This window comes from Toxotes jaculatrix, chromosome 4, assembly GCF_017976425.1.
Source record: "Toxotes jaculatrix isolate fToxJac2 chromosome 4, fToxJac2.pri, whole genome shotgun sequence".
Taxonomy (NCBI): domain Eukaryota; kingdom Metazoa; phylum Chordata; class Actinopteri; family Toxotidae; genus Toxotes; species Toxotes jaculatrix.
The window spans coordinates 915,625-935,548 of NC_054397.1; the positions used below are offsets into that span (position 1 = coordinate 915,625).

Consider the following 19,924-nt stretch of genomic DNA (forward strand, 5'->3'; position numbering starts at 1 on the left):
TGTGTGTGTGTTTCAGTCTCACTTGAAGCAGTTTTCCTCGTAGATGCTGTTCCAGACTCTCCACGCTGAAGGACCCTTATATCCAGTGAATCGCTCCGGATTCAGCAGCAGATCCACATACTCAGCATCTGGAGAGGTTTCATCTAAAACACACACACACACAGACACACACAGACACACACACACTTTAAAGGACTGAAAACATGGCCACATGTAAGCGAGCTTGCTGTGATGCAAACACTCTTCATGCTCAGTTAAATGACTGATTCAGTCAAACAGCTTCATCAGATCTGGATCTAAAACTGTAGTTTTTCCTGAAGCTGGTGCTAAAGGAAAGTCGTGAGGTCATCAACCTCTAATGGAATGTGATCAGGAAGTTTGATATTTCTGTGCGTGGGAGGTGAATTTGTTCCCATGGTGATGTCTGATCAAAGGTCAGGAACAGTGGAATAATAGTGGAAATCTGAGCAGAAGTTCTTTAGATAGCGTTGGATTAAAGAGGTTAAAGCGAACAGAGTTCCTGTCAGAGTTTAAAAATCCTCACCATCCAGCTCACAGAAGTGGTCCTGAGCGTCGTCGTGTCTCGCCCAGTCAGCGAACGCCTCTTTGCTCTGGTTACTAAAACAGGAAACAGCAGATTTTATAGTTTGGAGCAGTAAAGAATTGGATGTAATACCCAGCCCAGCCCAGCACACAGAGGTTTGTTCTTCCTGGTGTTTCGCTCTCAGGTCATTTTTAGACTTTACAGCCGAGCGAGTTGAGCAGGTTTTTAATGGTGTGTTGCGTCGTCGTCGTTTTAACCAGCACAAACTTGTGTGTGTGGTTTGAATTCTCCTAACGATGACCCTGTACATTTCCCACAGCAGCAGACTGACAGTGACAGGGAAGCTACCAGCAGCTGCAGGTCAGACGCTGGTGAATGTTTCACCTGGTTGTTATCAGCTGCTGAAGCGTGTTGAAAATGAGCCGGCAGATAAAACAGACAGGAGCACGTCCGTGGTCTCACCTCAGGGTGCTGTTGATGGCGCCCAGCTCTTTGGCCTGTTCACACTCTGTCATGTCCGACATCGTATTCGCTGCCTGGGAGTACTGGAGGGAGGAGGAGGGGGAAGGAGGGAGGGAAGGAGGGAGGGAAGGAGAGAGGGAGCATGTTAGTACATCGTGCTAATAATAATATTATGATCTCTACAGCTTTCATATCACCTTTGACTTCATCTTCCCCAGTGGAGCAGTGAAATGTGCAGAGCTGCTGGTTCCTTTTAAAGTTTTACTGAAATGATGAACTTCACAGAGAACTCGCACCTCGAATGTTTTACTGTTTTCTCAGAAAGGACGCCAGAGCTGAGAGCAAGATGAGACTGATACCACTAACATCTGTCTGCTCGGTATGAAGCTGCAGCTGGTTAGCTTAGCTTAGCATCAAGACTGCAAACCAAGGAGGATTTTTATTTTGTGTCCACTGGACACAGCAAAGCTAGCTGTTTCCCCCTGGTTCCAGTCTTTATGCTAAGCTAAGCTAACCAGCTGCTGGTTAAAGCTTCATTTACCTACACACACGAGAGTGGTATCAAAGACTATGTGTGTTGAGCAGCAGCCACTGTGTCCACAGCAGATAAAGACTTCACTCAGTCGCTTTACTGAGCGAGTGCAATGAGACCACAAGCAGGAAACAGCAAAATGTCTGCTGGCGAGAGGCACTGCGTTCACTTCTTCTTTCACTTTTTCAACGTCTACAGCAACTGGAGAAGAGTCACAAAGCAGAGTGAAGCCTCTGTCAGAAAGGACAGTGCACACCGTCACCACAGCCACCTGTGAGACGCACACAGGTGTGTTTGTTACGTCACCATTAACCCGCCGAGTTCCAGGTGGGCTGGTTAGGCAGGCTGAGACTTTCCCCTCACACTGCTGAGGTGGCACATATTCATGTTTCCTTTAACCCCTCCCACTGACTCACAGCTGATGGTCAGTGAAACCGATTCGACCTTGACTGAGACCAGTGCAGATGTCCAAACACGTCGGGTTCATTACAAGACAAACATCAGGCGGCGAGCCAAGAGCTGGCAAACACTCAGTCCTCAGCCTCGACATGGAAACTATCAGAGGAGATAAGCTGAGTGGTGTGTGTGTGTGTGTGTGTGTGTGTGTGTGTGTGAATCAGCTGATGAGACAGAAAGTGCTGGAACAAACGCAGCTGGTCCTTAACTCCATTAAACTAGTTAAAGGCACCTGACGTCCAGGGATGAGTGTGTGTCCCACAGACAGAGGGAAGACAGGACGTGCTGAGAGACAGACTAATACGCTGCTGGCTTAGGTTTACACAAGATTTGTTGACAGCAAAAAAAAAAAAGATATATATATCTGTATATAGAGAGACAGCAGAATTCTGTAGTTTGTATATAAAGGAAAGACATCACCATGCAGAAGCTACAACAGCTGAAAATGTTTGGGGAATAAAAGGATTTCATAGAAACTTCTCATGTTTCTGAATGAAAAAATTAAGAATCAGGGTTTGGAACGATGCTCGGACCTAAAGACGCTGGGACAAATATCAAAATCTAAATGTTTTTAGTGGTGTAAAACCCAACATTTGTATTCTCACTTTAACTTCAGTCTCACCTTGTTGTAGTTCCCAGACTTGATGCCAACGGGGATCTTACTCTGTCAAACACAACAAAGATCCACAAACAAACAAACAAACAAACAAACAAATAAATGAACGATCAGAGATCCGTTGTATAAACACTATTTCATGAGCTAATCAGCGTCTTAAAGCTGACACGTTTTGTTAAACTGATGTTAAACATAACTGTAATAATATTATAATTATATCATATCATTATTATCGTTGTTGTTATGGTTTAATAGATGTGTGTGTGTGTGTTTGACCTCTGACCTCAGGACAGGGCTCCACATGACAGTCTTTGATGGAGCAGTGTCCGTCATCAGGCCAGAAGGGACATGGTCGCTTCAAGTTCACCTGCAGAGAGGACAGAACAAACGTCCTGAAGGAGCCAGGGTTCAAGTTCAGCTGATCAAACAAAGGAGTTTCAATTTAAATCCATTATAATCTAACGTCCAGTGAACCTGGAGCTCCAGGATCCAGTTAGATCCTGTTAGAAATAAAATAAACTTTATTTTTGAAATGTTGTGCTTAGACACAAATGCAGGTCTCAAATTTATAGAAACTAATTTAAGCTGAAATATGCTGGTATCTGGTATGGTAATGAATCACCTTCTCTACAACAAACAGTTTTACCTACAGACGGCTGACGTCTGTTACTGGAGCTTTTAGTTTGGTTAAAAACATCCCGGATAATAACTTAAACAAAACAGAATAAAAACTTTTCAAAAAAACTTTCATTTAATTAAACTCTCATCTATGGAAAGTAGCTAAGGTTTGTCCAAACCGTTGTTACACTTGTCACCAGGTGCTTTTGTGAAAAAAAAAAAAAGTCAGTCGCTCGAGCAACAAAGGTGCAAACACTACCTGTCAACGCCGTGTGACGATGTAACACAAACTGTTGGTATCAGTTCATCCTGAAAGTGCAACGGCCAAACTGCAGCCGGTCGCAGCTTGTCCAGCCAAAGAGACATAGACAGAAATGTCCCCATAGTTCCAGTTTAACACGACAGTTTAAGAACTCACTGCAAACACCTTTGTATTTTGTCTTTGTGTTACTGTGTGTTCATGGACTCCAGTTGCAACAGACCACGTATTTCACAATATTTCACAAACACGTCGCTCGTCCTTCCTGTTCTGTCACCAGCCTCGTAACCGGCTCTAAAGGAAAAAGTAGAAATACTGCAGCTGCTGTGCTGTTTCACAGTCGGACTCAGAGAGTGAACCAAAGCATTTACACAGACAGGAGACAGGTTTGTGTAAGATCAGCATGAATCTGAGTATCAGCCAGTGTCCCATCCAAAGTGCTGTGTACACCAGGACGGAACTGTTGTCACTCAAATGGTAAAATAACAGAAAAATAAAGTCTGTGACTGTTTTTAAAGGACATCAGTTCACCTGACAGTGAACATGGCTGCTCAGGAACACTGTACATACACTGTACATTTTCCCCGGACTGTCCCCACACATCCAAACATTATTCTTTTTCCTGATACAGTACGAACCTGGCCACTGCAGTTTACAGTAAACGACACAGCTCAGAAAGCATTTGCAGAGCAGCAGCAGCAGCTCTCACCCTGTAGTATCTGAAGTAGTCTCTCTCTGTCAGCTTCTTGATTCGAGGGTAAACCTTGAAGTTGTTGAACACATCGATGCTTTCAACGTCACAGAAGCAGTCATCCAGGACGCCGGTGAGCTGGAGCAGAGCGGAGAGAAAAAGGCTTTCACTGCACAATGAGAACTTTTAGATCCCAACTTTCCAAACAACAAACAACCAAATAACAACCCAAACTAAATTAAATGCTTAGTCAGTGATCGTTTTTATAACTGGCATATTTTGGCCTGAATGTGTCTTCCGTCTCTTCGGGTTCTTTTCTTTTCTGCATCTGTTGTTCAGCCCTCTGTGTTGTCCATTAACATGTAAATAAAGTTTTATTGTTATTTTTCACAAAACATGTTGATCTGCAACAACACGCTGCATGAGCATCAGCAGCATGTCCATCCACCTGTCTCCACCTGTCCTGTCTGCAGATACATCCATAATACATCCACCGTGAGAGGACACAGTGCACTGTTACCTGAACCCACACAGGTGAATCAGAATCCAGACCTCCCTCTGATCAACAGTCTGCACCTTCAGACTCAGCCGCTATGTGTTTGATCTGAGGGACAACTGAACCGAACAAGCCGAACGTAAATCTGAGAACATGAATACGTTCAGTAAACAGAGGAAGGCATTATGGGTGGGGCATTAACGCCACCAGCTTGTTGTGAGGAAGGTGTGAAGTGTCGAGCTAAGCAAGAAGCTGGTAACCAACCATCACCTGTAGTCTTAGTCCACTGTAAACACCTGGTTTAACTGGCTGAACGCAAACACACGGCTTATTATTCATTTCCTGATACTGAAACCTGCATTGAAAGAACAAATTCTAACCAACAGCTTATTTACTGAGCAGTAATTCAAAGTCTGGTGTCTGAGCATCATGTAGAATCTGTTCGTCTGTTCACTGGGTGGTTTTTTCTGCCTGAGCTTTGCTGGTCTACGTTTATCTTTTGTTTTTTTAATTTGCATACATGAGTATACAAACAAGCTAAAGGGCGGGATCACCAGCTCTGACATGTAACATGATCACAGTGGTGTTTTTACACGTGTGTAAAAAGTCTGCACTGTGTTTATTTTACATTACTGAAACTTATTTTCAGTGGACACCAGCAGCTGCTTGAACAATTAAACATGTAGGTTTTTGCACAGTAACTACAGCTGGTTATAGCTGAATTATTGTTTTTTAGCTCATGGGTTTGTAAACTGTTCATTTTAATTTTTTAGAGGCAGATTTTTTTTTCAAAGACATTCTGACCTATAATTATTTTGCTTAAGAAATTATATTGTTCTTTTCAGGCAACTACCATGGAAATACATAACACTGCCCGCTCTACTGCCTTATATGAGTATATGAGTGGTATAACAAACAAACCCAAAGTTAAGTTACCAGGCCGAGATATGACCAACCATATGGAGCCAGCTTTGGACACTTGACTTTCAAGAATGAACCATAAGAGCTTAAATGTTAAAAACACTGATATGGCCCTCTCCTTCTTATTTCAAATCTTTTTTTCTGACATTGCTGTCGGTCAGATTTTCCTCCTGCTGCTCACAGACCTTCAGAAACACCTGCAAAGTCTCATTATGACACAAAAGCACAGCTGACCTCTGAGTGCAGCAGTCCACCGAGCGACAGGAAAGGCAGGAGGAGGCAAATTCCTCTCAGCATCCTGCTTCCTACTTCTGCTTTCTGTCTTAACTCCTTCAGATTAAAACTTCCCTTTGGTGAACTCGGATCCCATGTGTCTCAGCAGCAGCAGCAGCTCTGTCTGTGGGCTGAGCTGTCATTACAGACCTCCAGCCCCATGCCCGCCCGGGGCCGCGCCTCCAAACAGCCAGCTGTCAAAGTGATCCCCGCCCTCCTGCTGGCGCCTGCCGGTTTGTAGTCCTCTGCGGGCTCTGAGGCCGTTAGGAGCGCGTGTTGGCTGTGAACCAAAAGACTACAACTCCCACGAGGGGGCAGGGTTTGGGAGCTCCGCCAGCAGCCAATCAGAGTACACCACGCTCTACTAGTAATAGGAATAACATCAGTTTGGCTAAAATCTGAATCTGTGTCCGAGTTCAAACGCGTGGTTTCGGATATGTACGCTTCTTTAATTTGTCTTCATCGTCCCCACTGCGTTTAATGTAAAGCTTCAAAACGGCGAAAGTATAATTTATTTGAGGCGAAGGAAATCAGCTACAGGAGCCTACAGCAAAGCCACATCTCACCTCCAGTTACGTTACACTGGAAATGTTATTTTCTATACGAAGGATTAAAGAAAAGTCACGTAATGTGTGAGTTTAACTTGATGTGTCACAAGTTTTCATTAAACAACTAAGAAGGAAAAAACGGAACTATTCAGCAATTTGAATGTGACTGCTGTTCACACACACACACACACACACACACACACACACACACAGAGTTGCAGCTAGCTAACATCTCTCGCACACACAAACACACGGTGACGTCAAATTAAGATGACAGTAGAACATGCTAGAAGGTGTCCTCGGTGGAGCCAGTTGTACCGTTTAAAGCTGGACAGAAACTTATTAAAGCCTGATAAAACCCGCTCTGGCCCCGGGTGTAAATGAGCGCGGTGTGCGGAGGTTACTCACATGGCAGAGGCAGCTCTGGTCCGGGCTGTCTGAGGCTCCGCTGGGGCTCTCGCTGTGCTGCGTTTGCGGTTTGACGGTGTTTTGGTGAAACCAACCCAGAACAAAGTTCCCGAAGAACCAGGCCAACAGCAAAACACCGAACGCCTGTAAAGTTACTCTCCACATCGCTCACTGTGCTGGCGGCGCACCGGTGGGACAGTAAAAACAGAAAAAAATCAGCAGGACCCCTGTCCGCTGAGCTCGTCCTACTGTTGTGTGGCGAGTTGGAAGCTAACTACGGTAGCTTCAGGCTAGCTGAAGTTAGCATCAGCAGGCTAACAGTGGCTATGAAAATAAGAGCGGGCCGGTGAACTGAGCAGCCCGGTGCCTGAGAACCCTCACACGGACATTTACAGTTGTAGCTCCCCTAACACTGCCGGGTCGTCGTGTAATAATGGTGCATCTCTGGATAAGTTTTCGCCCACCAGCTTCTACTTCACTGTCAAATTAGCAAAACAAGAAGTTGTGTTACTTCCGGCTAAAATTATCAAAATAAAATGCCAACTGCAGAACTTTCACCTGGAAAAATTATTTTTCATACCACAAAGAAAATTCGTGTTTTTTTTCCACTGCTGTCTGATACAGACTGCTGTTAATTTTACTGTCCAATGAATAACATTACTCAGACGTACCTCCATGATATATGATATGAAGTGAGGTTTGGTTGATTACACACAGTACTTAATGTAGAAGAGATCAATAACACACCCTACATTCTGTAAGGATTGTTTTAAAAATGTTCAAGCATTAAACAATGTTGATATTTTTATTGTTTAACTCGTTAATTTCTTTATTTGTTGTTATTTTTAAAACAGTTGAGAGGGGACAGGAAACAGAAATTTGGTCTGCATCAAACCACTGGGCTGGCTATCAGTGCAAACTGAATGTCTTCGGGGTTTGGACTGATGGTTGAATAGAAGAAGACACCTGAAGACATCACCTTGGACTCAGGGACATTATCAAGAACATTTTTCACTTTCTTCTGATGTTTTTATGGAACAAATTGATTAATTCATCAGTGACTTGAAAAGAAAATGAGCAGATTAATTCATTCAGAGTCTCTGAAGTTTGCATAAGTCAGATGTGTTTCCCCCTGTGTCCAGCAGAGGTCAGCATGACAGCAGACCTCTGAGAGAGGAGAGTGTGTTGGGTAGAGGACTGGAAGTACAGGGCAGCTTCAGTGTCACGTTGTTCAGACGGAAGTGGAAGAGTTTGTCAGAGCCACAGCAGAGCTGTATTAAAGACAAGTCTCTGCTCTGTCTGAAGACAGACTGAACTGAGTTCAAAGATCTTTCTGGACAGCCCAGCAGAATATCTGCAAACACAGGTGAGTACGGAAGTTAACATGAGTGTGTTTCAGCTGGTTTAACCCAAAACTTTAACTCAACTCAGGACATTTCTTTTTAATTATCTCTTTTTATTTCTTCATCCATTCATTCATTATTTCACTTGACTCTTTCACTTCACGCTGAGAATTCATTTAAGTGCAATTCAAAATTGTTTAACATAGTTTTTGTTTCAGTTTTCATGAAATAAATAATGAAAGCTTCTTTTGAGATAACATCTTTCTCTTCTTTCACTCTGCCTGAGGTGGCTGTTAGAATTTGAGGATTCTCTCCATTCCTTGCTTTGCCAGTTGTTTTCTGCCTTCCATTCTTATTGGTGCCTGACATTATTCCTGAAGTCATGCTCTGATATTTCTAAGCCACTTATGAAAGTGGTCCATGTAATACTTATTGCATGGTGATTTTCCATGTACAAAGTTAAAAATAGAAAACTGGAAAATTTTATTAACTTTTCACCAGACTGTATCTTTCATTTGTTGGATGTGTGCACAGTGTTGTAGAAGTTTTGCAATTGTTTTTCAAATTGTTGTTCCTCAGAATGTTGCAGAGAAAAATGGAAAATGAGAAAATCTGAGTACTTTTATTTCTGTTCATGCTGCTCAGTGTTTATTGATCAAAGTCAGACTACAGATGTTATGACTGTTTTCAATAACTGCCTCATTAAAATGCCTAAGAAAGGGACCAAGGTGCCAGGCCATTCTGTTTTACAGTGATAAGATCATTTCAATAATGTGGATTGGGGGGTTGTTAAAACTGTGTTCTGGTACCAACAGCTGCACCTACAGGTGCATCCCTCCATGCTCACTAAAACACATGTTCACCACCACCTCAAGCTCTTGGTCAATAAGTGAAATGTAGCACATAAAGCTACAAAGCTACATGCTACATGTATGTTTATATTGAATTCAATTTTCTAATTTCTCATTTCTATTGCTCATTTAGCCCGATGGAAAATCAAAGTGGACACATTTCTTAATTACATTTGTACTTTTCACTTTCACTTTTGTCCTCAGTGTGTGGACATGTCTGCAGCCAGCAACCTGCGATCTGAAGACCAGTTCCTGTGCTCCATCTGTCTGGATGTGTTCACTGATCCAGTCACCATACCATGTGGACACAACTTCTGCAAACACTGCATCACTCAGCACTGGGACATGAATGTCCCATCCCAGTGTCCCATGTGTAAAGAGGTTTTCCACACAAAACCAGAGCTGAGGGTCAATACTTTCATCTCTGAGATGGTGGCTCAGTTCAGACAGGAAGCTCAACAGGAAGCCAGCAGCAGCAGCTCAGAGCAACAAGTTTCCAAACCAGGAGAAGTTCCCTGTGACGTCTGCACTGGAACCAAACTGAAGGCCCTGAAGTCCTGCCTGGTGTGTCTGACCTCCTACTGTGAGACTCACCTGGAGCCTCATCTGACGGCTTCAGGTCTGAAAAGACATCAGCTGATGGACCCTGTGGACAACCTGGAAGACAGGATGTGTAGGAAGCATGACAAACCTCTGGATCTGTTCTGTAAGACCGACCAGACATGTGTCTGCATGCTCTGCTCTGTGTTAGACCACAAGACACATGAGTTTGTTCCTGTGAAAGAAGAATATGAAGGAAAGAAGGCAGAGCTGGGGAAGACAGAGGCTGAGATTCAGCAGATGATCCAGGAGAGACGACTGAAGATTCAGGAGATCAAACAGTCAGTGGACTTCAGCAAGGAAAAGGCAGAGAGTAAGATCGCAGAAGGTGTTCAGGTCTTCACTGCTCTGAAGGAGTCTGTTGACAGAGGCCTGAACAAGTTCATGAAGGAGATGGAAGAGAAACAGAAAAGCACAGAGAAACAGGCTGAAGGCTTCATCACAGAGCTGGAACGGGAAATCTGGGAGCTGAAGAAGAGAAGCTCTGAGGTGGAGCAGCTCTCACTCTCTGAAGACCACCTCCACCTCCTCCAAAACTTCACATCCCTGAAAGCTGCTCCACCCACCAAGGACTGGACAGAGGTCAGAGTCCGTCCATCATCATATGAGGGGACTGTGGTGAAAGCTGTGGCTCAGCTGGAGGAGACGCTCAGTCAAGACATGAAGAAGCTGTTTGAGGCTGAGCTGAAGAGGGTCCAGCAGTATGCAGTGGATGTGACTCTTGATCCTGATACAGCTCATCCTCATCTCATCCTGTCTGATGATGGGAAACAAGTAAATCATGGTGATGTGAAGAAGAAGCTCCCAGACAATCCAGAGAGATTTTCTTATTGTGTTTTTGTCTTAGGAAAGCAGAGTTTCTCTTCAGGCAGATTTTACTTTGAGGTTCAGGTTAAAGAGAAGCCGAAATGGAATTTAGGAGTGGCCAGAGAGTCGATCAACAGGAAGGGAGACATCACACTGACTCCTCAGAATGGTTACTGGACTATATGGTTGAGAAAAGGAAATGAGTACAGTGTGCTTATTGGTTCTCCAGTCCGTCTGTCTCTGAAGTCTCAGCCTGAGAATGTGGGGGTGTTTGTGGATTATGAGGAGGGTCTGGTCTCCTTTTATGACGTAGATGCTGCAGCTCTTATCTTCTCCTTTAATGGCTGCTCCTTCACTGAGAAACTCTACCCATACTTCAGTCCCTGTACCAATGATGGTGGTAAAAACTCCGCCCCTCTGATCATCTGTCCTGTCAATCAAACTGCCTGATCTTTGTTCTGATGAAGCATCGGTGAATATACTTATTAAATTAATCTTATGTGTCCTAATAAGCCCATCAGTTAGTATTAGGATGACAGCAGACACACACACACACACTGTAAAAACATGGCAAAGTGTAATAATTCTATATTGTCTGATGATTGTTCGTTAATATTATTGAATTTTTTAGAGCAGATCACAGATAAGCAAGAACTTCGTGCCTCTAATGATTAAATACAAAAGCTTCGTGTTGGTGTGTGTCAGCCGTTTTTGTTTCTGATGTCACAGTTTCTGCTTTTACTCTTTTTTTACATTTTGAGCACAGAAGTGAACTTATTGTCTTCACCATTAAAGTTTTACACTGCCATTGAAATGTGAATCACAGCAGAATCAAACACTGATGACTGTCCTAACTGATGCTCTTTAATGAAGAGGTGCAGATCTTGCAAGGCATCCACATTATCCGAAGGTGTGAGGTAGAATTTGTAAATACAGTGAAAGTAATGTTGAGCTTTCATAACACAATGTGTAGTGTCATTCCTCTTTAAGTTAAATTCCTCTGAGTAATATATCGCTTTTTTAACTGAAGGAAGCGTTTCTCGGCGGCTGCTGTACTGTTTTATTTTGAAGTTCACGTCTGTTTCCCGTTTAACAAACTTGCTGGTGAAATATTTTGAAAGTCATAGCCGGAAGCTTGACGGTGTTTAGCGCAGCGGACTTGGCGGCGTTGATGATGCTGAGGAGAGAGCATCCTCCGCTGCGGGGCTTCACACAGGCAGGCCGTGTGTTTTGGTACATGTGATGTTAGAAAGGGGAGCATTATTATTATTATTATTAATATCAGTATTATTACTGTTGTTATCATTACATGTTATTTCGTTACCGTGAGTTCAGGCTGCTCCCGGTGACGTCCTGAGCTGAGCGATGGTGGATTTGTCCGAAAGTGGTGCAGTGTCGCCCGGACACAGCAGACACGGACAGGGCTCCGGCTCCGGTATTAACGGGAAGAAGACGTCGAAAAAGTCGCGAACGAGAAGAGGCAAACGAGGCAGGCGAAGAAGGAATAAAAAGAACAACAGGAACAACAAAACGCCGCCACCGTATTTACCACCGGAGGTAGCTACCGGTCTTTAGCCTGGGGATTATCGGGACATCCAGCCCGCTAAAGTAGCCAGCTAGCTAGTGGAGCTAGTCGCAGGCTAATTTCTGCGACAGTTTGTTTACACCACACTAATAAAATATCTATAACATGACATGGCGCCGAAAGACTTCGAGTTAGACTTCATTAAGGAGCCCCAGTCACCAATATACGATGTTCTCTCGTCTGTTGAAAACGTCCCGCCAAACTGCACTCAAATATCTGACAATTAAAAACATTCTTGTTTAAAGTCAGGGCACAGAGGCCATAGAGGGAGACGCAATATATTTTTCTGAAATAATAATGACCAACTAATAATTCGGCAACTACATGTGTGTCGTTTACTTTTGTTAGCGTCCAACATTTGGAATAGTTTAAATCTTAAAGCTACCACTGACTAAAGTTTGGTGGTAGAAATATGGACAAACAGTCGCATAAACATGTTGTTCTAATGGAATAAGAGGCACCAGGCGAATTAACTGTATGCTGAAATGAGAGGATAATCCTGTTGATATAGGAAAAGATCCAAGTCAAGCATTATTAATTAAATAACCTATCCTTTATCAAAATAAAAAACAGTTCAGTTACAGCCAGAAAGCACGTACACACAGTGACTACTACACTGACTACAGATGTTGAACCCGCTCCCATTACAGCATTAACAAGGTCCAGCACTGATGCAGGGTGATAAGGTCTGACTCACAGTCATTGGATGGGTCATGTTCGTCCACACCAAACAAGAAACAAACACAAACATGATGAGTTGTCTTTCTGACAGTAGCTTGTTGTAAACTAACCTCATCTCTCCTCCGTCTCCGTCTGTTTCCAGGCTGAAGAAGGAAACATTGAGTATAAGGTAACTGACTGGTTTTTCCCACTCTGCAGAACACGTTTCTAACACGTCTCTGAGAGGATGTGGTGACATGTTAGGGGAGTTTCAGGATTAAGGTTTGACTGGGCAGCACTGCTTTCATCTTCACAGGCCTTTTTCTGTTCAGTAATGTTTCATATAAAATGTTTTTGTATGTGATTTGAGAACCACTGTTCCTGACCTTTGACCTTATGTAAAATTCATACTGTATGTGGACCTGAACTGGTTCACAACCATTAACTGGTTGATTGAGTGATTAATCGACCAATTGTTACATCTCTGTAACGGACAGTGATCTCCTCCCTCTGATCAATGTCTCTGTCACTTCACCCAACACTGTTTATTACCCTGCAGCAAAACCACCTCAGACTTTGGACCCTTCTTATCTTAACCGGGACTTTAACTCACGCTGCCTCTGAGCCGAGGTCAGAGGAAAAACACAACCATCAAACAATGGACGGCTGTAAAAACTACATGTAGATCAGTAAAGCTGCAGCATTTTATCCTGATAAAGGTTTACAACGGCTCAGCGATGGCGTGTCAGCCGTCAGTCCAGCTCTCAGCCTGTGTACTCAGACATCAGTGGTTCTCTAGTGTCACCCTCAGGACAAACTTTGTTTTATATGGACTGATGGTTTCAGCTCTGGTAATTGTTTTGCACTATGAATAGATTGTAGACGAAACTGTGTGCTGAGTGGACACTTACCTGCTGTGTCATCGCGTTTCTGTCTCTGTGCTGTCGTTGCAGCTGAAGTTGGTGAACCCCACGCAGTATCGCTTTGAGCACCTGGCCACGCAGCTGAAGTGGCGTCTGCAGGAGGGCCGCGGCGAGGCCGTCTACCAGATCGGAGTGGAAGACAACGGCCTGCTGGTCGGCCTGACCGAGGCTGACATGAAGGCCTCGCTCAGGACCTTAAAGAGGATGGCGGAGAAGTAGGTCACCTCATACGGTCATACAGGAGCACTCAGTGACTGTCTTCAGTGGTTTGTGTCCACTGAGGAAGAAAGTGTCCTTCACTGCATTTTATTCTTTTATATTCATCTCCTTTTTAATATCACTGTTTATCATTTTTATAATTCACTGAAATCAGCTGAAACTGGAAGATTCAGTCGAAGAAACTGGTGTTAACTTTTGAAAGTGGTCTGCATTAAATGCAAAGACATAAAAAACGAGCTGATGTGCTTCTTCTATCAGGCTGTGATCAGGTTCGGTTCCTCTCGTCTGTCTCACCAGAGTCGGGGCTGACATCACTCTCCTCCGAGAGAGGGAGGTGGACTACGACTTGGACGGAAACACTCGGAAAATCGCAGAAGTCCTCGTTCGAAAAGTTCCTGATGATCAGCAGGTGAGATTCTGTCCTCCACGTCCATCCCTGTTCACCCTGATGAAAGTCGAGAGACCCAGAGCTTGAATTTGTTGTGCAGAGACAAAACATAAACACGTGATGCTTCTCCTCTGACCTCTCGTTTCGGACCGGGACAGTTCCTGGACCTGCGGGTGGCTGTGCTGGGGAACGTGGACTCCGGGAAGTCAACCCTGCTGGGCGTCCTGACGCAGGGCGAGCTGGACAATGGGCGCGGCAGGGCGCGGCTCAACCTCTTCAGACACCTGCACGAGATTCAGACTGGACGCACCTCCAGCATCAGCTTCGAGATCCTGGGCTTCAACAGCAAAGGAGAGGTGATCCCACCGACGAGCGAAATCACTTATCAGAGCACTTCCTTCAAATTTACTTTAATATTTATGATTTCTAATTTGGATTACACCTGAGGCCAAAACCTTTAAAGATGAATATGTAAAAATGTAATGAGCAGATGAGCACAGGCCTTACTGAGCACGCTGCAGCTCCTCAGATGAAACCATGTGAGTTTACAGACCTGATGCTGAAGTAAAATCCTGCGTGTCGCTGATTCTGTTCACACGTTGCCTTCGTCCCGTCGCGTCGTGCAGGTTGTGAACTACAGCGAGTCCCGGACGGCTGAGGAGATCTGTGAGAGCTCCTCCAAGATGATCACCTTCATCGACCTGGCCGGACACCACAAGTACCTGAAGACCACCATCTTCGGCCTCACTAGCTACTGCCCCGACTTCGCCATGCTGGTGGTGAGCGCCAACACCGGCATCGGTGAGCCGCCGCCACGCACTTCACCCACAGGAAGCAGCAACATCACACTGAACATTCACAGCTGTGCTTACGTAGACTCTGGCGACAGGACGTGGTGGCTTCATGGTGATATCAGTGTCCACAATGAGACACTGCAATGATCCGGTCTGTCCCGTGTCTTCACAGTACGTAAAATGTCTCGTTCACTAAAAGAGTCTTCAGCTTTTGTTCTGCCTCCGGTGCTGGAGGAGAAATAAAAAAACATCACCTAAAAGCCACCAGCAGAGGTCAGACGTGAGCCGCTGTGACGCGCTCACAGGTGGAGTGACAGCAACAAACAAACACAAACAAGAAGCTATAAAACTGTAAAACAAACAAACAAACCCAAAGTAAAACCATGAATATTTTGTTAGTGTGTGATTCTCTGCTGACACGTGTCAGATGGCTTCTGGGTAATGAAGTATTTTATTTTGATGTCTGCTCTCCAGCCGGTACGACCCGCGAGCACCTGGGCCTGGCCATGGCGCTGAAGGTTCCCATCTTCATCGTGGTCAGTAAAGTGGACCTGTGCTCCCGCGGCACCGTGGACCGGACCGTCCGGCAGCTGGAGCGAGTCCTGAAGCAGCCGGGCTGCAACAAGGTCCCCATGGTGGTGTCGAACCCCGACGACGCCGTGACCGCCGCGCAGCAGTTCACGCAGTCCTCATGGTGAGTGATGCAGCTACAGGACACCCACCTGAGCACAGGTGACCTGCTGTGGGAGGAAGCAGAGTCAGAGCACAGGTGACCTGCTGTGACAGGAAGCAGAGTCAGAGCACAGGTGACCTGCTGTGACAGGAGGCAGAGTCAGAGCACAGGTGACCTGCTGTGACAGGAAGCAGAGTCAGAGCACAGGTGACCTGCTGTGGGAGGAAGCAGAGTCAGAGCACAGGTGACCTGCTGTGGGAGGAAGCAGAGTCAGAGCACAGGTGACCTGCTGTGACAGGAAGCAGAGTCAGAGCACAGGTGACCTGCTGTGGGAGGAAGCAGAGTCAGAGCACAGGTGACCTGCTGTGGCAGGAAGCAGAGTCAGAGCACAGGTGACCTGCTGTGGGAGGAGGCAGAGTCAGAGCACAGGTGACCTGCTGTCGGAGGATTTGTCTGTCCTCGCTCGAGTGAACGCTTCATTTTTCTCTTTTTCATTTTAATGTCAAAACATCAACTTCTTATTTGGACTAAAGTGAAATCAACAGTCGAACATATGATTAGAAACACTGTGTGTGTGTGTGTGTGTGTATGTGCGCACACGCAGCATCACACCCATCTTCACCCTGTCCACTGTGTCCGGAGAGAGTCTGGACCTCCTGAAGGTTTTCCTGAACATCCTCCCTCCACTGAGCAACAGCAAAGAGCAGGAGGAGCTGATGCAGCAGCTCACAGAGTTCCAGGTACACACACACACACACACACTCACACACACACTCACACACTCACACACACACACACACTCACACACACACACACACACAGACACACACACTCACACACACTCACACTCAACAATACAGTTAAAGCCAGATTCTCTGTGTAAATGTCGGTAGAAAATCATCGACACCAGAGCAGGTTTAGAAAAGTTAAACGAACCTGACTTCAGATTCACATTGTGTGTGTGTGTGTGTCTGTGTCTGTGTGTGTGTGTGTGTGTGTGTGTGTGTGTGTGTGTGTGTGTGTGTGTGTGTGTGTTGCAGGTGGATGAGATTTACTCGGTTCCTGATGTTGGGACTGTGGTGGGAGGAACTCTGTACAGGTGAGGAGACCTCAGAGATCCAGGATCCAAAAAGTCTGAGAAGTATAAAAAGTTTTGTGTTTTCATATTCATCAGCAGAGCGTAGTTATCAGACACACAACATTCAAACCACCGAAAAAATAAAAGCGTTTTTGAAATGATCCGTTTCAGTAATAAATATTTTTGGGATAGATTTGGAGAATAAAGCTGTAACATTTTGATCATCGACGTTATTTCGTAAACACTAAAACTTGTTTTCTCAAAATATTAAAATGTAGAAATCAAATGTATTTTTCCCTAAATCTCCGTCAGTCACGTGATCAGGCTCCTGGGTCACATGACACCTCAAACACTTTGAGTTTGTCTCTGTGGGTCTGCGTTGGGGTTCAGAGGAGTGTAGCTGTGCCTCAGACCGACCGTGTGTGTTTTCAGCGGCGTGTGTCGGGAGGGCGAGCGGCTGGTGGTCGGTCCGACGGACGAGGGCCGTTTCCTGCGTCTGAAGGTGGGCAGCATCCAGAGGAACCGCTCGGCCTGCAGGGTGCTGAGAGCCGGACAGGCCGCCACGCTGGCTCTGGGAAACTTTGACCGCTCGCTGCTGCGCAAGGTCAGAGGTCACGCGGCCTGAAAGTTTTCTTACCCAGCTGCACGTTTGCTGTCTGATCATGTGATTTAGATCTGAAGCAGTTAGTCGATCAATACAAAGATCGATCAGCAGATGTCGGCCTCTCAGCCAATCATCGCGCTCTCAGCTGCAGCGGGACTTTGATTCAGTTCAGATTCGTTCCAGCTCCTGATTCATTCATCAGTGAATGAATGAAGGTGTCAGGACTCACCTGTGTCCCTCAGCCTTGACTTACAGGCTTCTGTCTTCTGATTAAATTAAAGTCACTGTCCATGAGTCTGAGACAGGAAGTCCATGAGTCTGAGACAGGAAGTGGCGAGTCACGTTGCTCCCACCGCACACCGTGTGCAGGTTTTGTCAGCACGTGATCACACTGGTATCTGATTGGTCGTTGCAGGGCATGGTGATGGTGAGTCCCAAGATGAACCCGACCATCTGCTGCCAGTTTGAAGCCGCCATCGTCCTGCTCTTCCACGCCAAGACTTTCCGCCGGGGGTCACAGGTCACCGTGCACGTCGGCAACGTGAGGCAGACGGCCACCGTGGAGTGCCTTCATGGAAAGGTGGGTGTGTCGGCGACGTAAAGCGTGTGGTCGGTTGTTCGTTCGTCATGTGACCTCCTCTCTCCGCTGCTGCAGGACGAGCTGCGTACGGGCGAGAGAGCCGTGGTTCGTTTCCGCTTCATCAAACACCCAGAGTACCTGCGACTGGGCGCCAAGCTGCTCTTCAGGGAGGGCGTCACCAAAGGCATCGGCCACGTCAGCCGCCTGCTGCCCCCCTTCCAGAACCACGACCAGAACCAGAACCACGATCAGAACCTGCAGGAGCATTAGAGACTCCTCCGTCCTCCATCCTCCATCACAGGATCGACAGATGTCGAGCTCCGTGAGAACTTTGACCGGTCGGACGTCATCGATGCTCCTCCTCCTACTCTCCCGTCACATGTCCGCATGTTAATCTGTCCTGGGTCCATAGTTTTGTCCTCATTCCCTCCTGCTGCGATGTTACAGAGTCCATCATCATCATCGTCGTCGTGGCCATCTTCCTCCCAGAGGACGCTCGTGTCTCGAGTTAAAGCTGCCTGACCTCAGCGACTTAAGCCTGGTCGGTTAATCTGATGTTGTGCCACAGACTGATTGAAGAGGCTCCTTCTCATCAGAGCGGTTGTCATGAGACGGCAGCAGGATTAGGTTTGGGAGGATTTGAGGAACGGTGCTTATTTCTCCAGGGCCAGTCTCTCACTCCAGTGATCAGTGTGCGTCGTCCCCCAGCCTCCACTCAGGAAGACGAGTGGATGCATTTTACTGATGTTTCTGGACACTTCATTTGATTTGACATATTATTAACACGTGTGTGGGATTTATTGATCATAGAGCATAAATTACTAATTTGTGTCCACAAGTTTAAAAAGACTCATTGGACACGTCCAGGACTCGGCATGGTCCGAGAGCTCATGTTTTCGCTCATTGTGTGACGACGCTCTGTGTTTCTGCACTTTATTCAGTTTTAATCCTGAGGACGAATCCTGTGTGTCCGGTTACTGAGGCTCTGGATCAGTCCGTGAAACCCCAGTCCAGCCGCACGTCGGTCCATTTTGTCTCCGGCTGCTCAGACCTTTGACTGAAAATCTGTCGCGGTTGCTGAACGTCAGAGAAACGTTTCGGTGTAAATGTGTCTCTGGGGAATGAAAAGTTTCGTCATCGAGCGGCGACTCGTCGTTTGGACACGAGGTTCTCGGCTCGTCACAGCCTCACCGCTCCGCCTGCATCTCGTTTCCCAGTTTGTTGAGCGTCCGTTCATGTAAACGTTTGTAGGTTTGATGCAGCCAAACGTAACCTGCATGCTCTTTGACCGGCAGAAAAACTAATCCTGTCATTTCAGGTAGAAAATCTGTAATCAGTGACGTGTTGACGCAGTTTTTAATCGAATTTTTCTGAGGTTCTGTGCAACTGTAAACCTAAATATCGAATGTACTTTCCATGGATCCTGTGTAGCATTTGAAATTGCTTACTGTTCAGATGGAGTTTCTGTTGATTTGCACTTTTTGTTCTGATTCTGCATGTGTGCTGGAAGCTGCTGACCCTGTAGGACGACGTGGACGCTGTGCTGAGCGGTCGGAGTGAGGCGGCCTCACGCAAACGCTGCAGCCGAGCATTTTGACTTTAAAGACTGGATTTATCTCTTTGTTTTTCCCTCCATCAGATCAATAAACTATTACAGTGGCAGTGACGCGTTGAGACCTCGTCTCTGTGGCTTTAAGTTCCTTCTCTTTTCACAAGAAGATGTGAAATAATTTCATTTTTAATAACTGAATTTTATTTAAATCGTCCTTTCTCCACAGAGCCTTAGCACAAAGATGGAGGTGTGTGTGTGTGTGTGTGTGTGTGTGTGTTGGGGGGGGGGGGGGGGGGGGTTACCACAGCTCCATCAAAAGAAAATACAACTTGCTTCCTGCCTGATCAGGCTTTTATTTTGGAAAATGTAATTATCTACCAGTATATCAGGAAAATAACGAAGTGAATCGATGCAGATGCTGATTTTAAACTGAATGAAAAACA

The 19,924-nt window shown here is 45.7% G+C and overlaps 3 protein-coding genes across 7 annotated transcripts in view; 2 read left to right on the top strand and 1 right to left on the bottom strand.

Moving 5' to 3' along the window:
* The window catches only part of ero1b (endoplasmic reticulum oxidoreductase 1 beta), a 35,524-nt gene extending 28,199 nt beyond the window's left edge, over positions 1-7,325 (bottom strand). For 2 of the 3 annotated variants that reach the window (XR_005893933.1, XM_041035424.1), the window contains exons 1-7: positions 6,825-7,325; positions 4,197-4,316; positions 2,894-2,977; positions 2,617-2,658; positions 1,007-1,089; positions 545-618; positions 23-143 (exon numbers count right to left, since the gene is read on the bottom strand). Coding sequence is in view for 2 of the 3 variants with exons in the window: in XM_041035424.1 (XP_040891358.1) it covers positions 23-143; positions 545-618; positions 1,007-1,089; positions 2,617-2,658; positions 2,894-2,977; positions 4,197-4,316; positions 6,825-6,989 (689 nt within the window). In the remaining variant the exon portion in view is untranslated. Of the gene's footprint in view, positions 1-22; positions 144-544; positions 619-1,006; positions 1,090-2,616; positions 2,659-2,893; positions 2,978-4,196; positions 4,317-5,829; positions 5,958-6,824 lie in introns of those variants that run through there. The other variant, XM_041035426.1, reaches the window with a different exon arrangement.
* Positions 7,326-7,954: 629 nt separating this feature from the next.
* On the top strand, positions 7,955-11,860 carry LOC121180202 (nuclear factor 7, brain-like). Of its 2 annotated transcripts, XM_041035413.1 has the most exons (3): positions 7,955-8,190; positions 9,223-10,897; positions 11,756-11,860. In XM_041035413.1, the coding sequence occupies exon 2, from the start codon at positions 9,232-9,234 to the stop codon at positions 10,873-10,875; it is 1,644 nt and encodes a 547-aa protein (XP_040891347.1). In that variant the 5' UTR covers positions 7,955-8,190; positions 9,223-9,231; the 3' UTR covers positions 10,876-10,897; positions 11,756-11,860. The 2 variants fall into 2 exon arrangements, with proteins under 2 accessions (XP_040891347.1, XP_040891345.1); XM_041035411.1 differs by lacking the exon at positions 11,756-11,860 and having other exon boundaries at positions 9,223-11,148.
* gtpbp2b (GTP binding protein 2b) lies at positions 10,854-19,722 on the top strand. 2 transcript variants are annotated; one of them, XM_041035401.1, is made up of 13 exons: positions 10,854-10,897; positions 11,756-11,982; positions 12,834-12,860; positions 13,624-13,808; positions 14,110-14,221; positions 14,359-14,556; positions 14,827-15,001; positions 15,469-15,688; positions 16,272-16,407; positions 16,708-16,766; positions 17,178-17,349; positions 17,765-17,929; positions 18,005-19,722. In XM_041035401.1, the coding sequence occupies exons 2-13, from the start codon at positions 11,791-11,793 to the stop codon at positions 18,197-18,199; spliced, it is 1,836 nt and encodes a 611-aa protein (XP_040891335.1). In that variant the 5' UTR covers positions 10,854-10,897; positions 11,756-11,790; the 3' UTR covers positions 18,200-19,722. The 2 variants fall into 2 exon arrangements, with proteins under 2 accessions (XP_040891335.1, XP_040891336.1); XM_041035402.1 differs by lacking the exons at positions 10,854-10,897; positions 11,756-11,982; positions 12,834-12,860 and adding an exon at positions 13,313-13,521.
* Positions 19,723-19,924: the final 202 nt, after the last annotated feature.

Bases quoted from the DNA above. Each gene is read 5' to 3' on its own strand.
- LOC121180202 (XM_041035413.1), top strand. From the start codon at position 9,232: ATGTCTGCAGCCAGCAACCTGCGATCTGAAGACCAGTTCCTGTGCTCC.
- gtpbp2b (XM_041035401.1), top strand. From the start codon at position 11,791: ATGGTGGATTTGTCCGAAAGTGGTGCAGTGTCGCCCGGACACAGCAGA. The intron at 16,408-16,707 runs GTACACACACAC...TGTGTGTTGCAG, and splicing joins AGCAGCTCACAGAGTTCCAG to GTGGATGAGATTTACTCGGT. The intron at 17,350-17,764 runs GTCAGAGGTCAC...TGGTCGTTGCAG, and splicing joins ACCGCTCGCTGCTGCGCAAG to GGCATGGTGATGGTGAGTCC.